The 22,963-nt window shown below is 36.6% G+C and overlaps 2 protein-coding genes and 1 pseudogene across 2 annotated transcripts in view; 2 read left to right on the top strand and 1 right to left on the bottom strand.

Annotated features, from left to right (window-relative positions):
- Positions 1-22,963, top strand: part of LOC131691360 (uncharacterized) — a 340,109-nt gene that overhangs the window by 17,592 nt on the left and 299,554 nt on the right. The window lies entirely within an intron of this gene.
- On the bottom strand, positions 1,439-10,689 carry LOC131687465 (sodium-dependent phosphate transporter 1-B-like; annotated as a pseudogene).
- LOC131687466 (uncharacterized) lies at positions 20,579-21,901 on the top strand. The gene has a single exon (XM_058971554.1). The coding sequence runs from the start codon at positions 20,579-20,581 to the stop codon at positions 21,899-21,901; it is 1,323 nt and encodes a 440-aa protein (XP_058827537.1).

Here is a 22,963-nt window from a genome sequence, read left to right on the forward strand (position 1 = left end):
ACCAGGAAGCGGTACAAGCATGGTCTGATCAAGTATAACGCATGTACTTAAATAGGAGCTTCATCGTAATAATGAGCTTTGCACAAATCCTCGGTCTAACAATTTAAATAAAACTATGAATCTTAGTTAATTTCACTTGTTTTCATTTTTTGTCATATTCATTTTTATTACTACAATTTGCATGCAAACTTGTTGTCAATCTTCACTCCATGCATATTAATTAATTTTAAAAAAATACTATTTTTCGTTCTTTGAGAAATATGTGCATCGGACAGCAATTGAATAATAACCGTACAGAGAGTTGAAAAGTTCTATAACTATGTTGTATAATATTTCAAAATACAAAGTTTGAAATAACTAATAACATCAATTCTTATAAAAGCTACATCATCTAGATACCCAAATATCTTATTGCGTGCAAATCAACAAATTCTATCATTTAACTACACACCATTTAAAATTCGATACATTATAAACGTTATTGGCATACACTGGAACCATCAAAACTATTCATTTGTGAAAATTTACTAATATTTATATTAAAATGTCGGCCATTTTGTATCCGCCATTTTGAATTTTGAAAATCTGACATCAAAATCGTAATCTACGCCCCAAAAAACCGCGGTATGTACATTTTCAGGTCAATCAAAACCGTTTTCGACTTTTGGCCAGGTTTTTAGGGAAATCCGCCACTGTGCTGCGTTCTAAATTTTTCTAAGGCATAGTTGTGTTTTCTAAAAACTACTGCCTAGCTACAAACTTTCATTACAAATATTTTTGTTAAATTTGCCTGCGGTTGGTCCACTGATGGCCGATCAACATATGTCACTCGTTATGTTACATTATTTATTTGACTACTGCAAATTATATATTTGTCTAACATTCACCCGCACGTCTTCGCTTCGGTACTAGATCCAATAACCAAACGTGATTGTCATTTGTGACACACCAAACCAAGTTGGTTCCTACGGAAACCTGAGCGGACAGCACACGAATGAAACGATGTGGCGTAGCCACATTAGACAGCGACAATATTTTATTTTTTGTTAATGAGTACTATTCTATTGTTACTAAATAAGACATTGTTAATGCCTAATGTGGCTACGTCACATCGATTTTTTTCTAGTGCTGTCGGACTTAAACAAGGGTTAGCCCCTATGTTTGAGTATACCGGGCAAACGAGTGGATCACACAGGTGCGATTCCGATGATAAGTAACAAAGCCACCTCGTCCGCCGGATCCTCAACGGCTTTGCGCCGCTTCGGATACGTGGACTCGGTTATGCGGGATAGCCGCATTAAGCTAGCTTCGCCAAAAGCCTTACTTTCGAAAGCACAATAAACATACGAGCAAGGTTAATAGGTACAATTTATTTTTAGGCTTTTTAATGAATTATTAAAATTTTCGCTTTCCGCCCCATTTTTAAGAATCTACAACACTAAATTAGCATATTTTTAAATGAAAAACATGTTTTCCGCCTACAAGGGAAGAAGTAGAAGTTAATCGTCTCTATGACACGATGGTCCCATAGCGACAGACTTAGTGAGATACCGATGCCACCGTACAGTAGTAATGCAAGCGAAGTTTCAGACTTTTGCAATACTGAGCCTTCCCGGTAGAGCATAAAGAGAGCAATTAGTGGTCCTATCGCGTTACGCACATCGTTACCACTGTGAGCAAAACTTCCGAACGTTGTAGTCAGTATCTGCAGGAACGAAAATAGGGCTGACATTTCCTTATTTTCCTCCCTCATTGGATTGTGTCTGCTCTCTTCCAAACTTTCCTTACCACTAATTTAAGGAACTTTACGCGAATTCGGATACAGGGTCGTACTGATTAGTGTATGATCCATTCCAGCTGCATTTTCAATTCTTCCAATATAATTCCTGAGATCTTTGTCGGTACCGTTCAAAACAACATTTGGCGTCACCAGCGTGTAATCGGCTATCGGAAGAGTATTATCACTCTTGGAGTTAGTAGGAGATTTCCCATTAATCGTTGCCATCGATGTAGTTTAGGCTGGATATCGTCATATTAGTGTTATCCAGACCAATTTGGTTGGCTGAAAGTAGGGTTTTTGCTTTCTTCACAATTTTCGGATCGATCTTGTACGGATTTGGTTTGTTTTTTGATTGCATGCGGAGACGAAAGCTTCTTAATCAATCCGCTGTGCTGGTGCGAAGAGGACAGTTCTACCAGTTCAGTCGTTTCGGTAACAGCTGGTAGAGTTTTTCCATCGCCTATCAAGAAAAGTGGACATTTTGTTCGCCGCGGACTTCTGTTTGACGACGAATCACAATCCGAATCACCGACAATGAATTCAGTGCGTGTGACTTTGTTCTGATTCAGAATCTCGTTCTTCTGCCAAGAAACGACAAAACGCTGCACGAGTACAGCAATCAACAGTCATACGGAAACACTAATAACTACCGCCATCCAAGTTGGGATGTTATCCATGTAGAGCAGCTTCGGTCCACCGTGCACAATACTGAATACGTTAACTGCCATGTGTGGCTCCATAAAACAGCGGCACTGATAACAGCCCAGCCTTGAGCGGGTTTCTGGCGTTCAAAATGAATCTACAAATGAACCAGAACAACATCACGCTCATCATACCACTGAGCACGGGCCAAATGAACCACGATCCGACGATCGTTCCGAGTAACACAGAATCAACTCAACCTCGGTGCCTTTGTACATTTCACGTCGAAAATGCAAACGAATAACATCGTGAGAAAGAAAAACTTTCACGTAAATAAAAAAACGAATAACAAAAATATCACTAGGATACAATAATAAACAGCTTGGCGTTCTGCGTTGCCAGTTTCACTGATAATTCATCAAAGTACACTGTCACTTTGACACTGTACCTTTCCAGGTACAGGGTAGCGTAAAACGAGTCCTCGAAAAATCATCAGAGCATTCCGTATTAACATATTTGTATTTGCTTATACGTAAATCTGTAATCGTCGTATTACAGCCGACGACCTTCCCATTTCTCGGTATAGTCGCATTACACGCCCTTGTTAGTACTGCCATTAACTCGTTCGCATTTAGGTTGAAGAGGATGCCCTCAAATTTAAATTCTTCGACGGAGGCGTCCTTGTGAAAGATCGCTGTTTTCCACTTTCACTCGTTATTCAAACCGTGTCCAGTTACCAATGCTGTACCAGATCGCTTGATGGTCGCTGTGGGTACATCCTCGCACACTTTTCAGTCCATCTTTCCTGTCACTCCAAGGCTACAAACATTAACATGGATAATTGATTCCCGGCTCTCCCTGCGGTATGTGCTGATGGTACCTTTGTTTCTTGATCGCTGATGGTCAGAAAAAGTCCTTTTGATTCCAGCGTCCTTCTCGACAATTTTGCTAGTTCCTAGTTCTTGGAATATTTCAGAATTAAAGTCCCCTCTGTTCCTAGGAAAACGGCTAATTCGATTTTCACAAGCTGAGTCTTAAATGGGAGGTTTAGTAGCAGACTTTGATCTGGTGAAGTTCATACGAATCGCACATATGGGTGCTGAAATACGGTATGAACACTGCGATCCCATATTAAATATTTAAATTTTAAAAGCCTTTCGGTAAATCTCATGCATATTGAATATTAAATCACATATAAATCGCCAGGAGTCTTATGTGAATTCAGATTGATTCCTTACAGAAATTATTTTAGAATGCAGCAACCGATCTCTATCGACTGTTGCGTTTAAAATGGAATCGATTCAGAAGTTGGTCTGTTAGCCTTGCCATGAGATGTTTGTTTGAGTATTCACGGGCGGGTCCTTCCTTCCGCGAACAGTAAACGTTTCGTTTGATGTTAGACTGGATCGACGATTTTATTCGGACGTCCTATCTACCATATTGACCATTCTTGGTCAAAATAAAAAAAAATCATGGGATGGCAATTTCCAAAACTACTAGAATAGTTTTCAATGACGAAAAGCAAAACTCTAGGAAAGTTATTGTTGTTTTATAAAAAGTGACAATTTTTTTAATTGAGGTTATTAAAAAAAATATTTGCCCCCTGATTTTTTCCAGCGATTTTGAAGGGGGGGGGGGGCGCACTATGGGGTGGCTAGAACAAAAAGTTGGACAAAATAGGAAAATTTTTTTTCTAACTTTTCAATCGAACTATATTTTTAAACATTCTTCAATATTTTCTACATCGTGTACCATTGAAATGATAACTAAAAACTTTGGTCGAAATTTGTGACACACGGTCAAACATTATTAAAAATAAACACGTTTTTTTCTACTAAATCAGGCAATAAGAAACACTTTCTACTGAAATTGAACAATACAATCAATGTAGTATTATTACACTAGGAAACGTTGCTAATGACCTATTCTAACTACTCTAATGCTGGATATATCGAAATAAAAAAGTCTAACTATTTTGTTTTGACAAAAAGGTAATTGTTTGTTTTGTGATTTTAGTACTATTTCGCAATTGAAAAAGTTATCAAATTAAGTCAAATTAAGATAAAAGATTGAAAGCATTCGAAACTATCGGCTATTGTCAGTCCATCGCAAGTGGATACTCATCCGACCGCGTCCGACCGCTGGTTTGAGAGCAATTTGAAAATTGTAGTTTTTACATAATTTTTGTGCCTTTTATCAAACATTGTAAGCAACTATAAGTCTTATTTAAATGATTCGCCTGCTAAAATTTCTTATCAGTTTCGTAAATTGTTTACCGTTTATAATAGTCATAAATTTTCGATGACAAACCCACACCTCCCTCCCTCCTCACCTTTTCAAACCAGCGGTAGAACTTGTAGATGAGGAACAAAGAGTCATCGAGGAATGTTAACGTTACTCACTTTTCTTCAGTGTACAGTAGCACTTCCGAAAAAAGTTTTTTATTGCTTTTGTTCATAGTTGATAAACTGAAAGTGTTTTTTTTTTCTTGAATTTACTATATACCAAGAGAATGAGATTCTCCTAGTAATTTTTTCATCTATGTCGACACAAAAATTTTCTTTGGGCGGTCATTTACACCTCAATCTTAGAACAAAACATACATACACAATGATGAACAGCATTATTGTGACTGTAATATTGAATGCATGCTTACAAAGCAGCAGTTTCTGTGGTAATCAGTTACATATCGTCTCCTTTCTAAATATTACTTTTTGCTTTGAGAAGAATAACATAACAAGTTTTGGCATTATCATAAATAAAATAAGTTAATTTATGTATTGTCTCCAATGTACAAATATAATTTAGAAAATCATATTTGTTAGAAAATCGTCCTTCGAATGTTACTATAGCCACCATACACAATGGTTTCATTAAGATTGAGTTTTTGAAGAAATATTAGAAGAAAACAAATTTCACACTGTTAGGTGGATTTTTTTTATGAAAAATGTGCTCAAGATCAAATATTTAAGCTTCTCTTGAATTATAATTGCAAAATAATATATAGAACAGCAGAAAATAATTTTGTCCAGGTTTTTGGCCTAGTTACCCCATAGTGGGGCGGCGCGACATAATTTTTAAAAACGTGTTTAATCCACCTAACAGTGTGATGAGACATTTCTTATAACTCTTATCACTCTCTTCGGATAATATATCGTTTGAGAGCATTTAGAACTTGATGCTTCGCGATGTTTTTGATAACACATACTACATGGGATAGTGGCAGGACTCAGAGAATCGCTCAAATCAGCATAGGACAACATCAGTGCTAGAAATCTCAAACAAAATCAATGGGAACGCGAAAAAATGGCCCATAAAATAGACATACCAACGAATTATTGTTAATGCTCTGTTAATAAAATATCTATATTGTGATGGGAAAACTGAATTTTCCTAAAGGGGTTATATATTGTACTGAAACAAAAAAAAACGATTTTTTTAATCGATTTGAAGTTTATATTTTACTCAAATTTCCATCGCGACTGAGAACTAAGAAATCAACGCTTTTTCTTGAAAAGGGCGATACTAGCAGTGATACCATTCAAAGAAAATCAACAGTGAATATTTCCAGACTTGGTTTTATTTCCTATTAAAGAACTATTGTGTTTTTTGACAGATTGCATGATTCAGTGATCGAAACCCAAAATTTCATAAAGTATTTGAAATTATTAAATTTAAATTTGTTTTTGCTATTGAAATTGACAAAATGATAGTATCGCCCCTTTGGCGATTGTTTACTTTTTCGGTCCCATCTATCAGCATTGAAGTATCGCCCTTACGTTTTTTTACAATAACTACCGTTTTACATCACCGATTTCGTCCGGGTTTTTTCAATAGAGATCATTGTTACTATTTACAGCTGGTATCAGTCTGATAATCCTAAAAAATACGAAAATAACAGTTTCGCCTCTAAACTGCTAGCAAAAAAAGTATCGCCCTGTTTGCTTGCATGGAGCGTGGAGGGCGAAACTTTAAATAAACAAACAAAAATACAGTTTCGCCCGTTGTATTTTTTCCTGTAGTTTAAGAAAGCAATATAGTAGAATCAAAATTTTTAGGTTAATTTGTTGCGTTTCAAAGCCCTCATTCGCATGTAAGAAAAAAGCCCTATGTTTACATTTGTAAGTATCGCCCTTTTCACAAAAAAAGCGTTGAAATGAAATCGCAGCTCCTGATATCACGCTATCTCTGAAGTACATGCGTGCATAGTTTCAAATTTTACTTCTACATCGACTTTTTCTAAAGGTGACTTCCCAGTAGTATTCTTGATTTGAATTATTATCGCTAATCCTAATGCCAAAGAATAAATAAAAACCTCACGAAAACGAATCGTTTGGGAAAATCATCATCATTACTGGAACTTTCATTTTCACGAAACTTTTCGATAACCTTCCGTCACTTGCGTTAATGCACTGGGTGCACAGTGCTCTAAAACTCTAGCGAAATCGTCTTAGGGCACCAGCGGGTCTGTAAAGAATACTAAACATTAATTTCTATTCCATAATTTTCAGTTCAGCAATTCGAGAGTTCGTGCTCACCGCAAACCATGAAAAATAGACTACGTTGTGAAGCGATGATCACTATTTATTAAAAAATCACGGTTAAATAAAAAATAAAACTATAAAAAAAATTCAAATAGTTTATAATTTTCACAAACCTATTAGAAAAAATTGTGTAATAAGCTTTCCTAATATTGTGTAGGAAAAAAGCTGAAAATTTGAAAAGAAATGGATTATGATTGATTACAGAACTCTGGAATTTTCTATTGGAATGTTTTCAGGCATGAATTTGATATTGATGCTATTTAATAATAGTCTTGATTTCACAGTTGTCTAATTTAGACAACTGTGAAATCAAGACCAATAGATCAGTTACATATCAGGACCCCATTCCGACAATTTATCAAAAGTCCTCATGATGTTTACAACAACAGGTTATCAATCTACGGATCAGATAATGTTATTGTAATATTGAATTAAATCAGTTTGCATCAATAAATTTTCAACTCCAATCCAATATTTTTTTTGTGTGGTGGGGGGGGTGGGCTGTATGGTGTTAAAACCTTCTCTTGGCTACGCCGTTGCTTGGAGTTATTTATTTCGCTTTTCATTTTCCAAAAGGTTTCAGATCAATCCGATGGTCATAAGTTAGAAAAATTGCAGTCAGAAGGTTCGCACAAATGAACATTTTTGCACTGATAAGTTATCAAGTTCCTTCCAGACAACTTGGAAGTGTTCGGTGATTATTTCTAGCGGTTGTAGATAGAAAAATGAAATACAAAATTCGATTTATCGAAATAATGTTTGGCTTATTTCAATGGATTATTACTATATTGAACAATAAATAGGCGACGAAGAGTAATCCACAAACAACAAGCCATAACTTTTAAAGTATTCAAAATAGATATTTGAAGTCTTCAGTAAAGTTATTCGCAAAAGTAAGAGCTACAAATTTGCTGAAGGCATCATTTCGTTATAATCACTTCCAAGAAAATTTGTGAAAATATCTCATTCATAGGGGGATTAATCAGCAAAAGCACAATACCAAAAGAAAGAGCATATTACCTCTATTAAATTCTCCGAAGATACTATTGACCTAAAATAGGCCGTTTTGGCGTTAATAATAGATTACATGTTTTTGGTCATATTTCTGGCAATGGGAAATGATAGAAATCTTTCGTCCGCATTTAATATTAAATATCTCTTTTGATAATAGTCCGATTTTAACAATCTATAGCTTGTTCGAAAGGTATTCGTTCGTGTCTAAAAACATATAAATTGTTAATCTATATTGTCAATTTCGGCAGATAATTTAAAAACACTGCCAAAAACGCCATTTTTACGCATTCAAGCATTCATATCTTAAAAACTAAACATCAGAATCAAAAACAAATTAATAGCGTTCATACTGTTTTTTAGTTCTTTCATTTAAAATTGGTTTGGATAAGATCGGTTCAGCCATTGCTGAGAAATACGAATGAGAATTTGTCCGTTACATACACACACACAGACACACACACAGACATTGTCCCAAATCGTCGAGCTGAGTCGATTGGTATATAAGACTCGGCCCTCCGGGCCTCGGAAAAAATCTTAAAAGTTTGAGCGAATTCTATACATTTCTTTTATAAGAAATGTAAAAAGATTTGTAATGGCCTTACAGGACTAGATTAAAAATAATAAATATCCTTACATATCGAACTGCTCCGGAAAACGATGCGAGGATACCAAAATTTGTTTATATTTCTTTAACGATATCCTGGCCTGCGTTGACGATTTTCGTTTTCTCAGTTTTCTCAAAACACTCAAAAGAAATATCAATCTGGGACGTCATCAAGCGGTAAGTGCGGTCAAATCTGAAGGGACATGAGCCACTCATTATAAAAGTGTAAAATGTACCACTATTTGCTATAACTTGTTCGTACGATTTACGTTTTGCCTTTCTCAATAGAAAACTGCCCTGAAAACCTTTTAAACGGAGACCCGGAGTGACATATACCATTCGATTCAGTCCGTCGATTCTGTGTGTGTATGTGACCACAATCTCACTCACTTTTCTCAGAGATGGCTGAACCGATTTTCATAAACTTAGTCTCAAATGAAAGTTTCAACATTCCTATAGGTTGCTATTGAATTTAAAATGAATCCGACTTCCGGTTCCGGAATTACAGAGTGAAGAGTACGATCACGCAGAAAATGTCGATTTAAAAAAATTCTGTAATGAATGTATAAAGGTGAAAACGTTTTCAAAATGGTGCCACATCTACTTAGATTTGTAGTACTAGGTCACTAACAGCCATTAAAAGTCTCTTTGGTCACATTGGCAATCATCGTCGGTTACGGAAGCCCCGGCGGAAGTATCCAAATTCAGAATTACAGTCTCAATGGTTTCTCGGAGATTCGACCAAACTTGATCTCAAATGAAAGGTGTTTTATCCCCGTAAATGGCTATCAAATTTCATCTTGATCCGATTTCCGATTCCAGAGTTATGGCACAGAGAACACACATCCATGATCGAACAAAAATATTTAAAAGACGTGTGTAAACATTTGAATTAATATACGATAAACACTAGCGCCGCCACAACAACCCAACTATCTGTCAAATCAATTCCGGAACCGGTTCGAAATCCTGAATGGATTCTTGCTGGAATCTTGCCCAAAGAAAACAACCTATTCCGACTCTATCGGTTGACGCACTTGAGCTGGAATTTATGCTGGAAATCCGAACCGGTTCCGGACTAGTTTGACTGGGTAGAGGAATAACCGCTGTCAATTCTGTCGAACTCAGCCACAAAAAACATGACGACAGTAGCGCACCTGGTTTGGATATCCAAACTACCTTCGAAACCGTTAGAGATTTTACACAAGTTTAATGCTGAAGATAGACGTCTGTTCTCTGTGGTTTATGGGTTGTGGGGTGCGGTCACTAAGCAAAATCTGTTTCAAATCGAATATTCTAGGGGAATTGTATTGACCATTAGAAGGTAGAAATTGAGCAGCTTCTAGCGCTGCGAGGGAAGCTCTTATCTTTATGAAAAAAGACTTCGTGTTTCTTAACCTCACTGTTTTCAAGGAAAAATAGTTTTGAAACCCTACATGCACTAGAAAAACTTTGGGCATGAAAGGGTTAAAAGCAATAGATAGATGATTTGAAAAAAGGAAGAGCGTCAGTACGACGATTTCCATTTCACCGAATGCTAGCTTACGAAATGGATGATTCTAGAAACCTAGTTAATTTTAATGGTACTATCGAAGTACTTAGAAATATAGGGAAGACCCGATATTATCAGCCACCGATATTGTCTGTGCCTGATTCAGTCTACCCCCGATTTTGTCAGTGTATTGACCCCATTCTGTTACCTCTCGCATGAAAATTCGTTTGATGGGCTCTATCAAACAAACCAAGTCAATCGTCTTAGATTTCAAAATGGAGCCAATCGTCGATTTTTTGGCTTCTACTAATCAATACTTTTCAAATGACAACCATATTGATAATGGTTTTTGATGTTTTGTGGTAACCGGAAGCCGCCATCTTGGATTTCAAATGGCTCCAATCGTCAATTTTCGCCTTCTACTAATTACTACCTTTCCAATGACATCCATATTGATGGTGGTTTACGGTGTTTTGTGATAACCGAAAGCGGCTATCTTGGTTTTCCAAATGGAACCAATCATCAATTTTCGCCTTCTTCTAATAACTACCTTTCGAATGACACCCATATTGGCGATGATTTGCAGTGTTTTGTGGCAACCGGAAGCCGTCATCTTGGATGTCGGAATGGCGCCAATCATTAATTTTTGCCTTCTGAGTAAAAATTTCTGAAGTGGCCCCCCCATTTTTCACAAAGTGGTGAATTTTGCAAAACATGTTTTAATTTTATTGTTTAGGTACCCCTAAACATCTTCGTGAAATATTTTGTCATTATTCGAAATATTTCTAATAGTTTTAGTTAATTGAAAATTTATACACCTTTTTATTATAATATTTTTTACAGCTAAAGCTTAATTTCGAATTTCATCAAACTTCACTGGTAGTTTAACAAATGTTTAGTCTAGAAAACGTCGAAAAAAGTTTTAACAAATGTTAACTATTTCTACTTTTTTTAAACAATTTTTCAAAAAAATGCTGTTTTAAATGGTTTCTTCACGCGATATTCATACCATTTAAGTTGAAAAATGCTTCATATATTATCAGCTTTCAACCCCAATAAAATTTTTTTTGAGCAAGCATGAGGTTTTTAAAATATTTGATTTTTTGTGTTACCCGCTATGCGAAAAACAGCGCGCGTGCGAAACAGTCGCTGGTCGCCACGAAGCGCTTGGACCAACATTGCACTAGCGAACCTGCCGTATGCTCCGCGACACGTTTAGACAAGTATAAAAGTTGGCAATAATGAGTTTCGGTTGACAAATGGCGTGTGACGGACTCAATCAATCAATTTTAGGAGACCAGGTTGTGTGATTATACTTGATACACACATACTGTTTATTACTTCATCGTTGTCGTTTGTTGAAATAAGTTATATTTCTGTGGTTGATAGGTCACCCGGAAGAGTGCAGTAATTCTTTGTATAAAATAAAAAAAAACATAACCAATGTGCGAGGGAAAATCTTTCCGTTGATACGCATAAATTAAAATAAATGAAATTTGGATTGCAAATATACAATCGAATTGATATTTACATATGCTAAAGAAATGGTTTTTCTCCCGTGAGCAAGAACAGATCTTCAATGAAGCAATAAATAAACTATCGCGTATATAGCTAGTTTGTACTGATTATACATTATACTGTTTGTACAATTATAATAAAATTACAATGGTTTGATTGGACGAAGAGTTATTTCAAAAATATTGATTCTCTATTTTGCACTATGAAATTCACGCTTCTCAGCACTGCAAAAAACTAGTCCTGGAAATGCAATAACAATTGATGAAGGTAAATTAGATGGCAAATTTTCAGATGACACAGGATGTGTTAAGCGGACCCTACACGAGCAGAAATATTGACAATAAACCAATTATTGATCAATATATTGATCGTGTAAGGACATTTTGAAAATATTGATTCTGTAGGATTCAAATGGGATTGACGTATTGAAGCTGTCTTGACAATATTTTTATTGACAATATTCTTGTCTCGTGTAGGGTCCGCTCTACACAGGGTATTATCGATAAGACTATCGCAACGAAACTCATTCTCTAGTTTTGCATTTGATGTGGTCAGAAGCGGACCCTACACGAGACAAGAATATTGTCAATAAAAATATTTTCAAAAAGTCCTTATACGATCAATATATTGATCAATAATTGGTTTATTGTCAATAAACCTGCTCGTGTAGGGTTCGCTAGAGACTTGGCGAGCTCCCACCGACTCGCTCATGCGATGTAGGTCCAAGCGTGCCGTGGCAACCAGCGACTGTTTTGCTCGCGCGTTGTTTTTCGCATGCCGGGTAACACAAAAAATCAAATATTTTAAAAACCTTATGTTTGCTCAAATTTTTTTTCTTGGAATTGAAAGCTGATAAAATATGCAACATTTTACAACTTAAACGGTATAAATATCGCGTGAAGATACCATTTAAAACCGCTTTTTTTTTTTGAAAAATTGTTTAAAAAATAATAGTGTTACAACTTTTTTCGACATTTTCTCGACTAAACATTTGTTAAACCATCAGTGAAGTTTGGTGCAATTCTAATTTAACTTTAGCTGTAAAAAATATTATAGTAAAAAGGTGTATAAATTTTCAATTATCTAAAACTATTGGAAATATTTCGAATAACGACAAAATATTTCACGAAGATGTTTGGGGGTACCTAAACAATAAAATTAAAACATGTTTTGCAAAATTCACCACTTTGTGAAAAATGGGGGGGGGCACTTCAGAAATTTTTACTCTTCTACTAAACACTACCTCTTAATTGACACCCATATTGATGATGGTTTTCAATGTTTTGTAGTAACCGGAAGCCGCCATCATGGAACTCAAAATGGCGCCAATTATCAATTTTTGCCATCTACTAATTACTACCTTTCAAATGACACCCATGCTGATAGTGGTTTTCAGTGTTTTGTGGTAATCGGAATCCACCATCTTGGATTTTTAAATGGCTCCAATCTTCATTTTTTGCCTTCTACTAAACACCACCTTTCAAATGACACCTATATTAACGGTGGTTTCAAGTGTTTGTTTGTAACCAGAAGCCGCCATCTTGAATTTCAAAAAAAAAACGCCTATCATCAATTTACGTCATTCAGAAACTTCCCAACTCGTCGCTGTTGTGCTATCTTATGACAAACACCATTTTGGGGTAAACTGAGTTAGATATGCCACATTACTTGTTTGAAAAATCTCTGCAAAGTGGCGTTTTCAGAATTTCGAAATTCTACTTGGTTACTTAGATATAGCTAGAAACATGATGAGAAATTGCGGGTTTTTTGCTTCAAATCACTATATCTAGGGATTGGCTCAAGTTATATTGAAGTTTTAGACGGTTTTATGTGTGACAATGTCTGAGAAACACAATGGCATAAACATTTTCGAAAAAAAATTATACGAGTTGTGAGAAAAACACAGTTTTAGTTTTGAACTGGAAATAAAAGATATTTGGCAACACTGTAATCAAGAATAACAATTTTTCTAGATTCTCTGATTCATTTCCTTTAAAATGCATTTCACCGAATGTTTATAGACCATATGAACCCAAAGATATGAATAAAAGTTAAAAAGTGATGATTTTTTTCTATGGAAAATTTTCCATGCACGATTATGACACGTCATACAAATTTTGTCATCAATACACGCCTATGACACGCGGGAGTGCGATTTTTGTTTACATTCATAGTAAAAACTCGCAACATAGTCAACCGATCTTCGTAATATTTGAGAGATTAATGCAGAATAGATAGAAGCATCAATTGTCTTCTTTGGATTGTTTATACCATTTATAAGTTTCAAGATATTCAATCTCAAACTTTAAAAATCGTTTTTCTCGAAATGTGCTAAATGGCGCTTGTCATAAGATAGCACAACAGCGACGAACTGCCTTTATCCAAAAGGAAATGTTACCCTAAAATTAAAAAAAAAATCTGAAAGTAGACGCAACACTTTTTGGTTCTAATCACCTACATTTTTACATTTCTTATAAAAGAAATGTATAGAATTCACTCAAACAAGATTTTTTCCGAGGCCCGGAGGGCCGAGTCTTATATACCAATCGACTCAGCTCGACGATTTGGGACAATGTCTGTGTGTGTGTCTGTGTGTGTGTATGTAACAGACAAATTCTCATTCGTGTTTCTCAGCAATGGCTGAACCGATCTTATCCAAACCAATTTTAAATGAAAGAACTAAAACAGTATGAACGCCATTAATTTGTTTTTGGTTCTGATGTTTAGTTTCCAAGATATGAATGTTTGAATGCGTAAAAATGGCGTTTTTTGCAGTTTTTTTTAAATTTTCTGCCGAAATTGACAATACTGATTAACAATTTATATGTTTTTAGACAGCTTTAACGAATACCTTTCGAACAAGCAATAGATTGTTAAAATCGGTCTATTATCAAAAGAGATATTTAACATTAAATGCGGACGAAAGATTTTTATCATTTCCCATTGCCAGAAATATGACCAAAAACATATAATCTATTATTAATGCCAAAACGGCTTATTTTAGGTCAATAGTATCTTCGGAGAATGTAATGGAGGTAATATTTCTTTTGGTATTGTGCTTTTGCTGATTAATCCCCCTATGAGTGAGATATTTTTACAAATTTTTTTTGGAAGTGATTATATCGAAATGATGCCTTCAACAAATTTGTATCTCTTACTTTTGCGAATAACTTTACTGAAGACTTCAAATATCTATTTTGAATACTTTAAAAGTTATGGCTTGTTGTTTGTTGATTACTCTTTGTCGCCTATTTATTGTTCAATGAGTAATAATCCATTGAAATAAGCTAAAAATTATTTCGATAAATCGAATTTTGTATTTCATTTTACTATCTACAACCGCTAGAAATAATCACCGAACACTTCCTAGTTGTCTGGAAGGAACTTGATAACTTATCAGTACAAAAATGTTCATTTGTACGAACCTTCTGACTGCAATTTTTCTAACTTATAACCATCGGATCGATCTGAAACATATCGGAAAATGAAAGCGAAATAAATAACTCCAAGCAATGGCGTAGCCAAGAGAAGGTTTTGGGGTTTAACACCATACAACCCCCCCCCCCACCACACCCAAAAAAAATATTGGATTGAAGTTGAAAATTTATTGATGCAGACTGATTTAATTCAAAATTACAATAACAATTATCTGATCCGTAGATTGATTACCTGTTGTTGTAAACATCATGAGGACTTTTGACAAATTGTCGGAATGGGGTCCTGATATGTAACTGGTCTATTGGTCTTGATTTCACAGTTGTCTAATAGCATCAATATCAAATTCATGCCTGAAAACATTCCAATAGAAAATTCCAGAGTTCTGTAATCAATCATAATCCTCAGATTTATTTTCAAATTGAGCTCGTTTTTGTAGAAATGTACTGTAATAAGGGTTTATTTAATAGGAAGCGAAGTTAAAATTGATTTAATGTCTATGAAACATAGAACTGCTCACCAAAAAATGCATAACTTTCAACATTTGCTAAAAATGTTTTTGCCTTTCTCATTGACTCTAAAATTCGTCAATCTAATCCCGACCTGGAGGGCCGAGTGTCATATGCCAATCGACTGAGTTCGTCGAGATCGGAAAATATCTGTGTGTGTATGTGTGTATGTAGAAAAAAATGTGACCTCTGTTTCTCAGAGATGGCTGGACCGATTTGCACAAAGTTAGTCTCAAATGAAAGGTACAACCTTCCCATCGACTGCTATTGATTTTTTTTTTATTGATTGGACTTCCGGTTCCGGAGTTACGAGTTGAAGAGTGCAATCACACAGCAAATTCCCATATAAACTGAAATGAAAACTTTTCAAAGTCAAATTTGTATTTTTGATGCCAAATGACTTTAAAATGCATGAAACATTGAGATGTTTGACAAAAATTGACTTTTTTGGACTTTGGTACATTTTTGCCTTTCTCATATAGAAAGGTTATGCAATCATTCTAAAAATCGTCAATCATACCGGCCCGGAGGGAGTATGCAGTGAGGGGTTGTTACTTTAAAATTAAAACTAGTTTAAAATTTCTTCACAAGTTGAAAATTTTCGGCAGGACCTGGACCTCCCGGATCTTTCTTTATGATCCGCCGCTGCTTTCAAGCGATGTTTCAGTATTACATAGTATCTCAAGATCGTAGCTGTCGATCCATTGTATGTATGTGCAAATCGTACTAACCATGTAATATTCATTTCCACCATTGTATTGAACATAACCAGCCATGGAATCGTAGTCTGAACAAATGAGAAAAACACAATTGCACCACTAGGTGGATTAAAACAGGTTTTTATTTTGGGAATGCGTCGAGTTGAGACGAAAACGTAATATGATTAATAAAGAGGATAACACTTTCCGAATGTAGAGAGAAATTTATGAAAAATGACGATTTCCATTCGACTCTAGCAGTTCCTGATCGATTTTGATGAACATTTAATTTTTGTTATATGACCAATTATATGTATAGGTCAAATGTTTAAAAACAGTAATTTAAGGTCAAGATAGCATCATTTTGAAACCGCCAATTTCGGAGGTTTAGTATCTTCGATGAGTTTTACAAACGTTAAACAGCACATCATTTGATAAAATAATTTTGACGGTATATCGTCCAAGAAGTATTTATGGTGAATTTCCTCAGGTTAATATTCATGACTACAATAAAGTCTCAACAAATTCGCCAAAGACACGAAGTCTGTTACTATTTTCTGAAAAATTAATTCTGCATAATTTTAAAACTTCAAAAATTACGGTTTCGGAATTATGCCGTTTGGACAGTGTGATCGATTTTCACCAAACCCCCACCAAACCGAATTTCTGGCTACGCCGCTGATTTCAAGTAAGTAGAAACAAAGTCGTTCTACACTCGTTCACAAGAAACTTTTTCGAATGCTGAATATCTATTATAATACATTGAAACCCCGATTTTATCAGCCAAATATGAACATATATTTGATGGGCTCTAGCAGACGAACAAGACTGAATTCGAGTAAATCCTTTCTTGAGCATGTTTTCCTTATTATGAAGATGGAAATATGCAAAAATAAAAAGTTCATTATAATCAGAAATAGTTATCAGACTACATCAAGGGAGGGGAAGAATATTTTAACAGCTTCAGTTTATTATAAAGAAAAAAAATTGCCCGATTTAGTCAATGTCCCCATTTTGTCAGCCAAAATGCGCCATGAGACTGATAAAAATGGGTCTTTATTGTATGTATTATTCACTGTGTTTCGCATTAATAGGTACATTTCATTTTTGGAGATTTTTTTATTGCATCGAACTACAACAATTTTTAGGTAGTTTTCAAGGGGTTATTTTATAGACTTCTTCCAAAATTTGGCGAACCTATTCCAATTCGTATACCAATTAATTGGTATACTTAAGGGTTTATATGTTCCAGATAGAGAAAATACTGAACTTTTCAGTTTTTTTCCTACACAATATTACGAAAGCTTATTAAACAATTTTTCCTAACAAGTTTGTGAAAATTATAAACTATTTGAAATTTTTTAATAGTTTTATTTTTTATTTAACCGTGATTTTTTAATAGTGACCATCGCTTCACAACGTAGTCTATTTTTCATGGCTTGCGGTGAGCACGATCTCTCGAATTGCTGAACTGAAAATTATGGAATAGAAATTAATTTTTAGTATTCTTTACAGATTTAACTGAATTAGACCCGCTGGTGCCCTAAGACGATTTCGCTAGATATTCAGAGCACTGTGCACCCAGTGCATTAACGCAAGTGACGGAAGGTTATCGAAAAGTTTCGTGAAAATGGAAATTCCAGTGATGATGATGATTTTCCCAAACGGTTCGTTTTCGAGAGGTTTTTATTTGTTCTTTGGCATTAGGATTAGCGATAATAATTCAAATCAAGGATACTACTGGGAAGTAACCTTTAGAAAAAGTCGATGTCGAAGTAAAATTTGAAACTATGCACGCATGCACTTCAGAGATAGCGTGATATCAGGAGCTGCGATTTCATTTCAACGCTTTTTTGTGAAAAGGGCGATACTTACAAATGTAAACATAGGGCTTTCTGCATACATGCGAATGAGGGCTTTGAAACGCAACAAATTAACCTCAAAATTTTGTTTCTACGATATTGCTTTCTTAAACTACAGCAAAAAATACAACGGGCGAAACTGTATTTTTGTTTATTTATTTAAAGTTTCGCCCTCCACGTTCCATGCAAACAAACAGGGCGTACCTTTTTTGCTAGCAATTTAGAGGCGAAACTGTTATTTTCGTATTTTTTAGGATTATCAAGCTGATACCAGCTGTAAATAGTAACAATGATCGCTATTGAAAAAACACGGACGAAATCGGTGGTGTAGAACGGTAGTTATTATAAAAAAACGTAAGGGCGATACTTCAATGCTGATAGGTGGGACCGAAAAAGTAAACAATCGCCAAAGGGGCGATACTATCATTTTGTCAATTTCAATAGCAAAAGCAAATTTTAATTTAATAATTTCAAATACTTTATGATGTTTTGGGTTTCGATCACTGAATCATGCAATCTAGGATGTAAAAAAAAACACAATAGTTCTTAAATAGGAAATGAAACCAAGTCTGGAAATATTCACTGTTGATTTTCTTTGCATTGTATCACTGCTAGTATCGCCCTTTTCAAGAAAAAGAGTTGATTTCTTAGTTCTCAGTCGCGTTGGAAATTTGAGTAAGGTATAAACTTCAAATCGATTCAAAAAAAAAAATTTCGATTTTTTTGGCTCAGTACAATATATAACCCCTTTAGGAAAATTCAGTTTTCCCATCACAATTTAGATATTTTATTAACAGAGCATTAACAATAATTCGTTGGTAGGAGAAAGAGGGTAACAGTGGAACTATGAAAACAGTACGTTTTCATAGTTCCACTGTTACCCTCTTTCCTCTATGTCTATTTTATAGGCCATTTTTTTCGCTTTCCCATTGATTTGGTTTGAGATTTCTAGCACTGATGTTGTCCTATGCTGATTTGAGCGATTCTCTGAGTCCTACCACTATCCTATGTAGTATGTGTTATCAAAAACATCGCGAAGCATCAAGTTCTAAATGTTCTCAAACGATATAATATCCGAAGAGAGTGATAAGAGTTATAAGAAATGTCTCATCACACTGTTAGGTGGATTAAAAACATTTTTTGGTGAGAATTTAGTCACTTTTTTCCATCTTACGGTGACCGTCGTCACTCAAAATGATTATTGGAATCGCTCTGCCAGGTGACTTCTGTCACCTTGGGTGACCTAAGACACCTAAGTGACTGCGGGAATCGCTTTTTAGCTCTCACCTCACCAAACCAGGTGAGGTGACGCGTCATAACGGTGAGAATACATTATTCTTTTTTTTAAATTTTAAACTTTTGTTTCATTAAACCTTTAGTAACCTTGGAACCTTTGTTATTTTCAATCATTTGCTATATTCGACCTTTTATCATTCAACATTTCGTCGCATCTTTTAGAATTACCCCGTTTACTAAATTCACACCGCTTGAGGTTTTTGCCTGCTTTTGATCAATAGGCTCGAAACAATAGAGTAGAATTGTTGCAGCCTGGAACATTCGGTATTTTGACATTAAAAATGTCTTACTCCACTATCTGGGGCTAGGTGTCATTCTAAAATCTAAACTATCTCCCATGTAACGAAACTATGTAAGGTTTGCACGCTTATAACTCCGATATTACTAGATGGATTTTAATCATTCATACACTAACCGATTCAGAAACACCTAACTTAAATATTGGTAATAATTTAATATCTCCCCAATAAAAGTAGACTTTTAAAAATTGGTAAAATTAAAAAGTTCACGAAAAACGGGAAAATTACCATTCGTGAGGCAGATTTCTCCGACACAGCCGTCATTAGAGGGTAGGTTAGTGGCTCAATCACACACGAAAAGTCATAAACAGAAGCAACGCATGTCCGTTTAAATCAGTTGTTGCTCTTATCCCATACGAGCAACATCTTCTCCGGGCGATGCAATAAGCGCTATCGATTTTCGGCAATGTTGGCATTTGCACACACTCGCACCTAAGTGACTAAACCATATACGGTTAGTTTATAAATAGAGGTGACGCGTACCCGTTTGAATCAGTTTTTGTTCTTATGTCGAACGGGTAAGATCATGGCTCTATCGGCACAGACAAACAGACGTGTCGCAACGGGCAGTGAAAAAACCGGCATCGGCTAGTAAAGCCGACGGGTGTGCGAAAGCTTAGCTTACGGAAGTGAAGTGACGCTATCGGCACAGACAAACAGACGTGTCGCAACGGGCAGTGAAAAAACCGCCATCAGCTGGTATAGCCGGGGGGTGTGCAAAAGCTTAGGTGAAGTGAAGTGACGTTATCGGCACAGACAAACAGACGTGTCGCCGCAGGCAGTTAAAACCGCTATCGGGACGCGGTTAGTGAGTGATCCGTCTGTGTCGCAATCCGTAAACGTGCATCGTAGCGAGTGACTGGCTAGATTATTTCGGCCGGCCGAATGGCCTCATCGTCGACGTACGGGCTGCCTCGGCCACCGGATGATTCCGGTACTGGCTGTCCGAGCTGGATGGATCCGGAAGGAAAGCATGGTAAGGTGATCGTGCTATCACTCAAGGCTGCCAACGAAGGAGTGCTGCCAAAAAATCATCCCTTCAGTGTCGGTAAGTCGATCCAACTTTTAATTGGTAATGCATATTCCGCTACTGCCGAATCAAAAGGAACCAAGTATATTTTGAAAGTAAGACAGCAAGCACATGCCACCAAGCTGCTCGGTATGAAAAAGTTATTCGACGGTACACCGGTTGAAATTACAGCGCACCCCACACTTAACTACAGTAGGTGCATTGTAAACTGTTCGGAGGTCAATGAAATGTCACAGGAAGAGTTGCTAACCGAGCTGGCTCCTCAAGGAGTGACAGCAGTACGCCGGTTCACGAGAATGGTGGACAAAGTGAAAGTCAATACGTCCACCATGATACTGACGATGGAAGGAACCACCTGGCCACAGTACATATATTTTGGAGCACTCAGAGTTCCAAGGCGATTTTATTACCTCGTACCCATGCTGTGCTTCAACTGCCTGGAATACGGACACACAAAAGCTCGCTGCAAAGGTGCATCTCGATGCCAAATCTGCTCGGCCCCTGAGCACAAGGCTGAAGACTGTAAAGGAGTAGAAAACTGTTTCCACTGTAAGTTAGGGCATAAACCGACCGACCGGAACTGCCCGGTATACAAACGGGAAAATGAAATTGTTAAACTAAAAGCAGAACAAGGACTATCATTCGCAGAGGCCAAAAAGATGTACGACAGCCGCGTCGGTGCAAAATCGTACGCCAACATTAGCAAAAGGATAATAGTACAGCAAGATAGCAACAATAAGGACAAAGCAATCGAAAGTCTAAAAGAAGAGATAACTGCCCTTGGAAACCAGCTCACTTCTGTCATCGCCGAACTGAAGAGACGCCCAAGCTGCCAATGCAGAAAAACTGACGAAGAGAATACTTCGAAAAAGGAACAACGAAACAAACGTGCTAAGGAAATATCGCCGGAAACAACAACCGGAACTGAATTTCGTCCTCCGCCTTTGAAGAAGGTTTCTTCAAAAATGAACGATAACACCCAACCTGGCAAAAACATTCAAACATCAGCAATACCGCCGATGCTTGAAGACCCAATCGAAACCCTAAATTCCGATACTAATACGGAAGAAATGAGCATCACGGACAATGAATCTGACCGATCCGATACAATTGTTATCAATCGAAAGGGCAAAAGGAAACAACACCGAACCAAAAATGCAACCACCAACCAACAATAATAGAAGAAAGAATAGAGTAAATTTAGTCGATAACAATTTTGCTCTACAATGGAACATCGCCGGATTAAGACGCAGACTACCCGAACTGCAGTTGCTAATAAACCAATACTCTCCCAGTATATTAGCACTGCAAGAAACGATGACACCAATCAATTCAACCCCCACCATCAAAGAATATGATATGCACCTGATCGAAGGATCATTCAACACAATCAAGCACGGAGTTGCTCTTGGAGTGAAAAAGGGCATTCCTCACAACCGGCTGCAACTTAAAACTGACATGCAGGCGGTAGCCGTCCAAATAGACACTGGTTCCAAAACTACGGTTGCCAGTGTATACATACCCCCAAGCGAGTATTCAACCAAGAAAATCGAAAAACAACTCAATGAACTGATTCTTCAGTTACCCGAACCTGTAGTGCTATTAGGAGACTTCAACGCTGCTAGCACCGAATGGGGTTCAAAGCACACCGATCAGAAGGGACAAATGCTAGAAAAATTCCTCGGGGACAAAGGACTGATTTGTCTCAACGACGGCACGAACACCAGAATCAACTTCTCAAATGGTATAACGACTGCAATTGATCTCTCGATAGTATCCTGGCAAATTTCAGACAGATTCAGCTGGCAAGTGGAGGAAGACAACCACGGCAGTGATCACTTCCCTGTTAGATTGATCACTGGTCGCTCGTCTCCGACAGTTTGTGCAAGACCACGATGGCGATACGATGACGGGAATTGGGAGAAATTCCAGCAAGAGATAAATCTTAATCTTGATCTGTCGAAGGAATATACGGTCAACGAATACAGTCAGCTCATCTTCAACGCGGCCAAGAAATCGATTCAGCGGACTAGTGGCCGACCGGGACCGAAATCTGTACCGTGGTGGAATGATGATGTAAAGAAAGCTATAAAATACAGAAGGAAAACACTTCGGGCACTACGGCGATTGGACGACAACGATGCGAAAAAAGAACAGGCACTAAAAGAGTTCCAGGCAGCACGAAAAAATGCAAGGACTGCTATCGACGAAGCAAAGAAGTCTAGCTGGAAGAAATTCGT

The sequence above is a fragment of the Topomyia yanbarensis genome, chromosome 3 (genome assembly GCF_030247195.1).
Source record: "Topomyia yanbarensis strain Yona2022 chromosome 3, ASM3024719v1, whole genome shotgun sequence".
In the NCBI taxonomy this organism is placed as follows: Eukaryota; Metazoa; Arthropoda; class Insecta; order Diptera; family Culicidae; genus Topomyia; species Topomyia yanbarensis.

Coding starts and splice junctions, on each gene's coding strand:
- LOC131687466 (XM_058971554.1), top strand. CDS start 20,579: ATGGCCTCATCGTCGACGTACGGGCTGCCTCGGCCACCGGATGATTCC.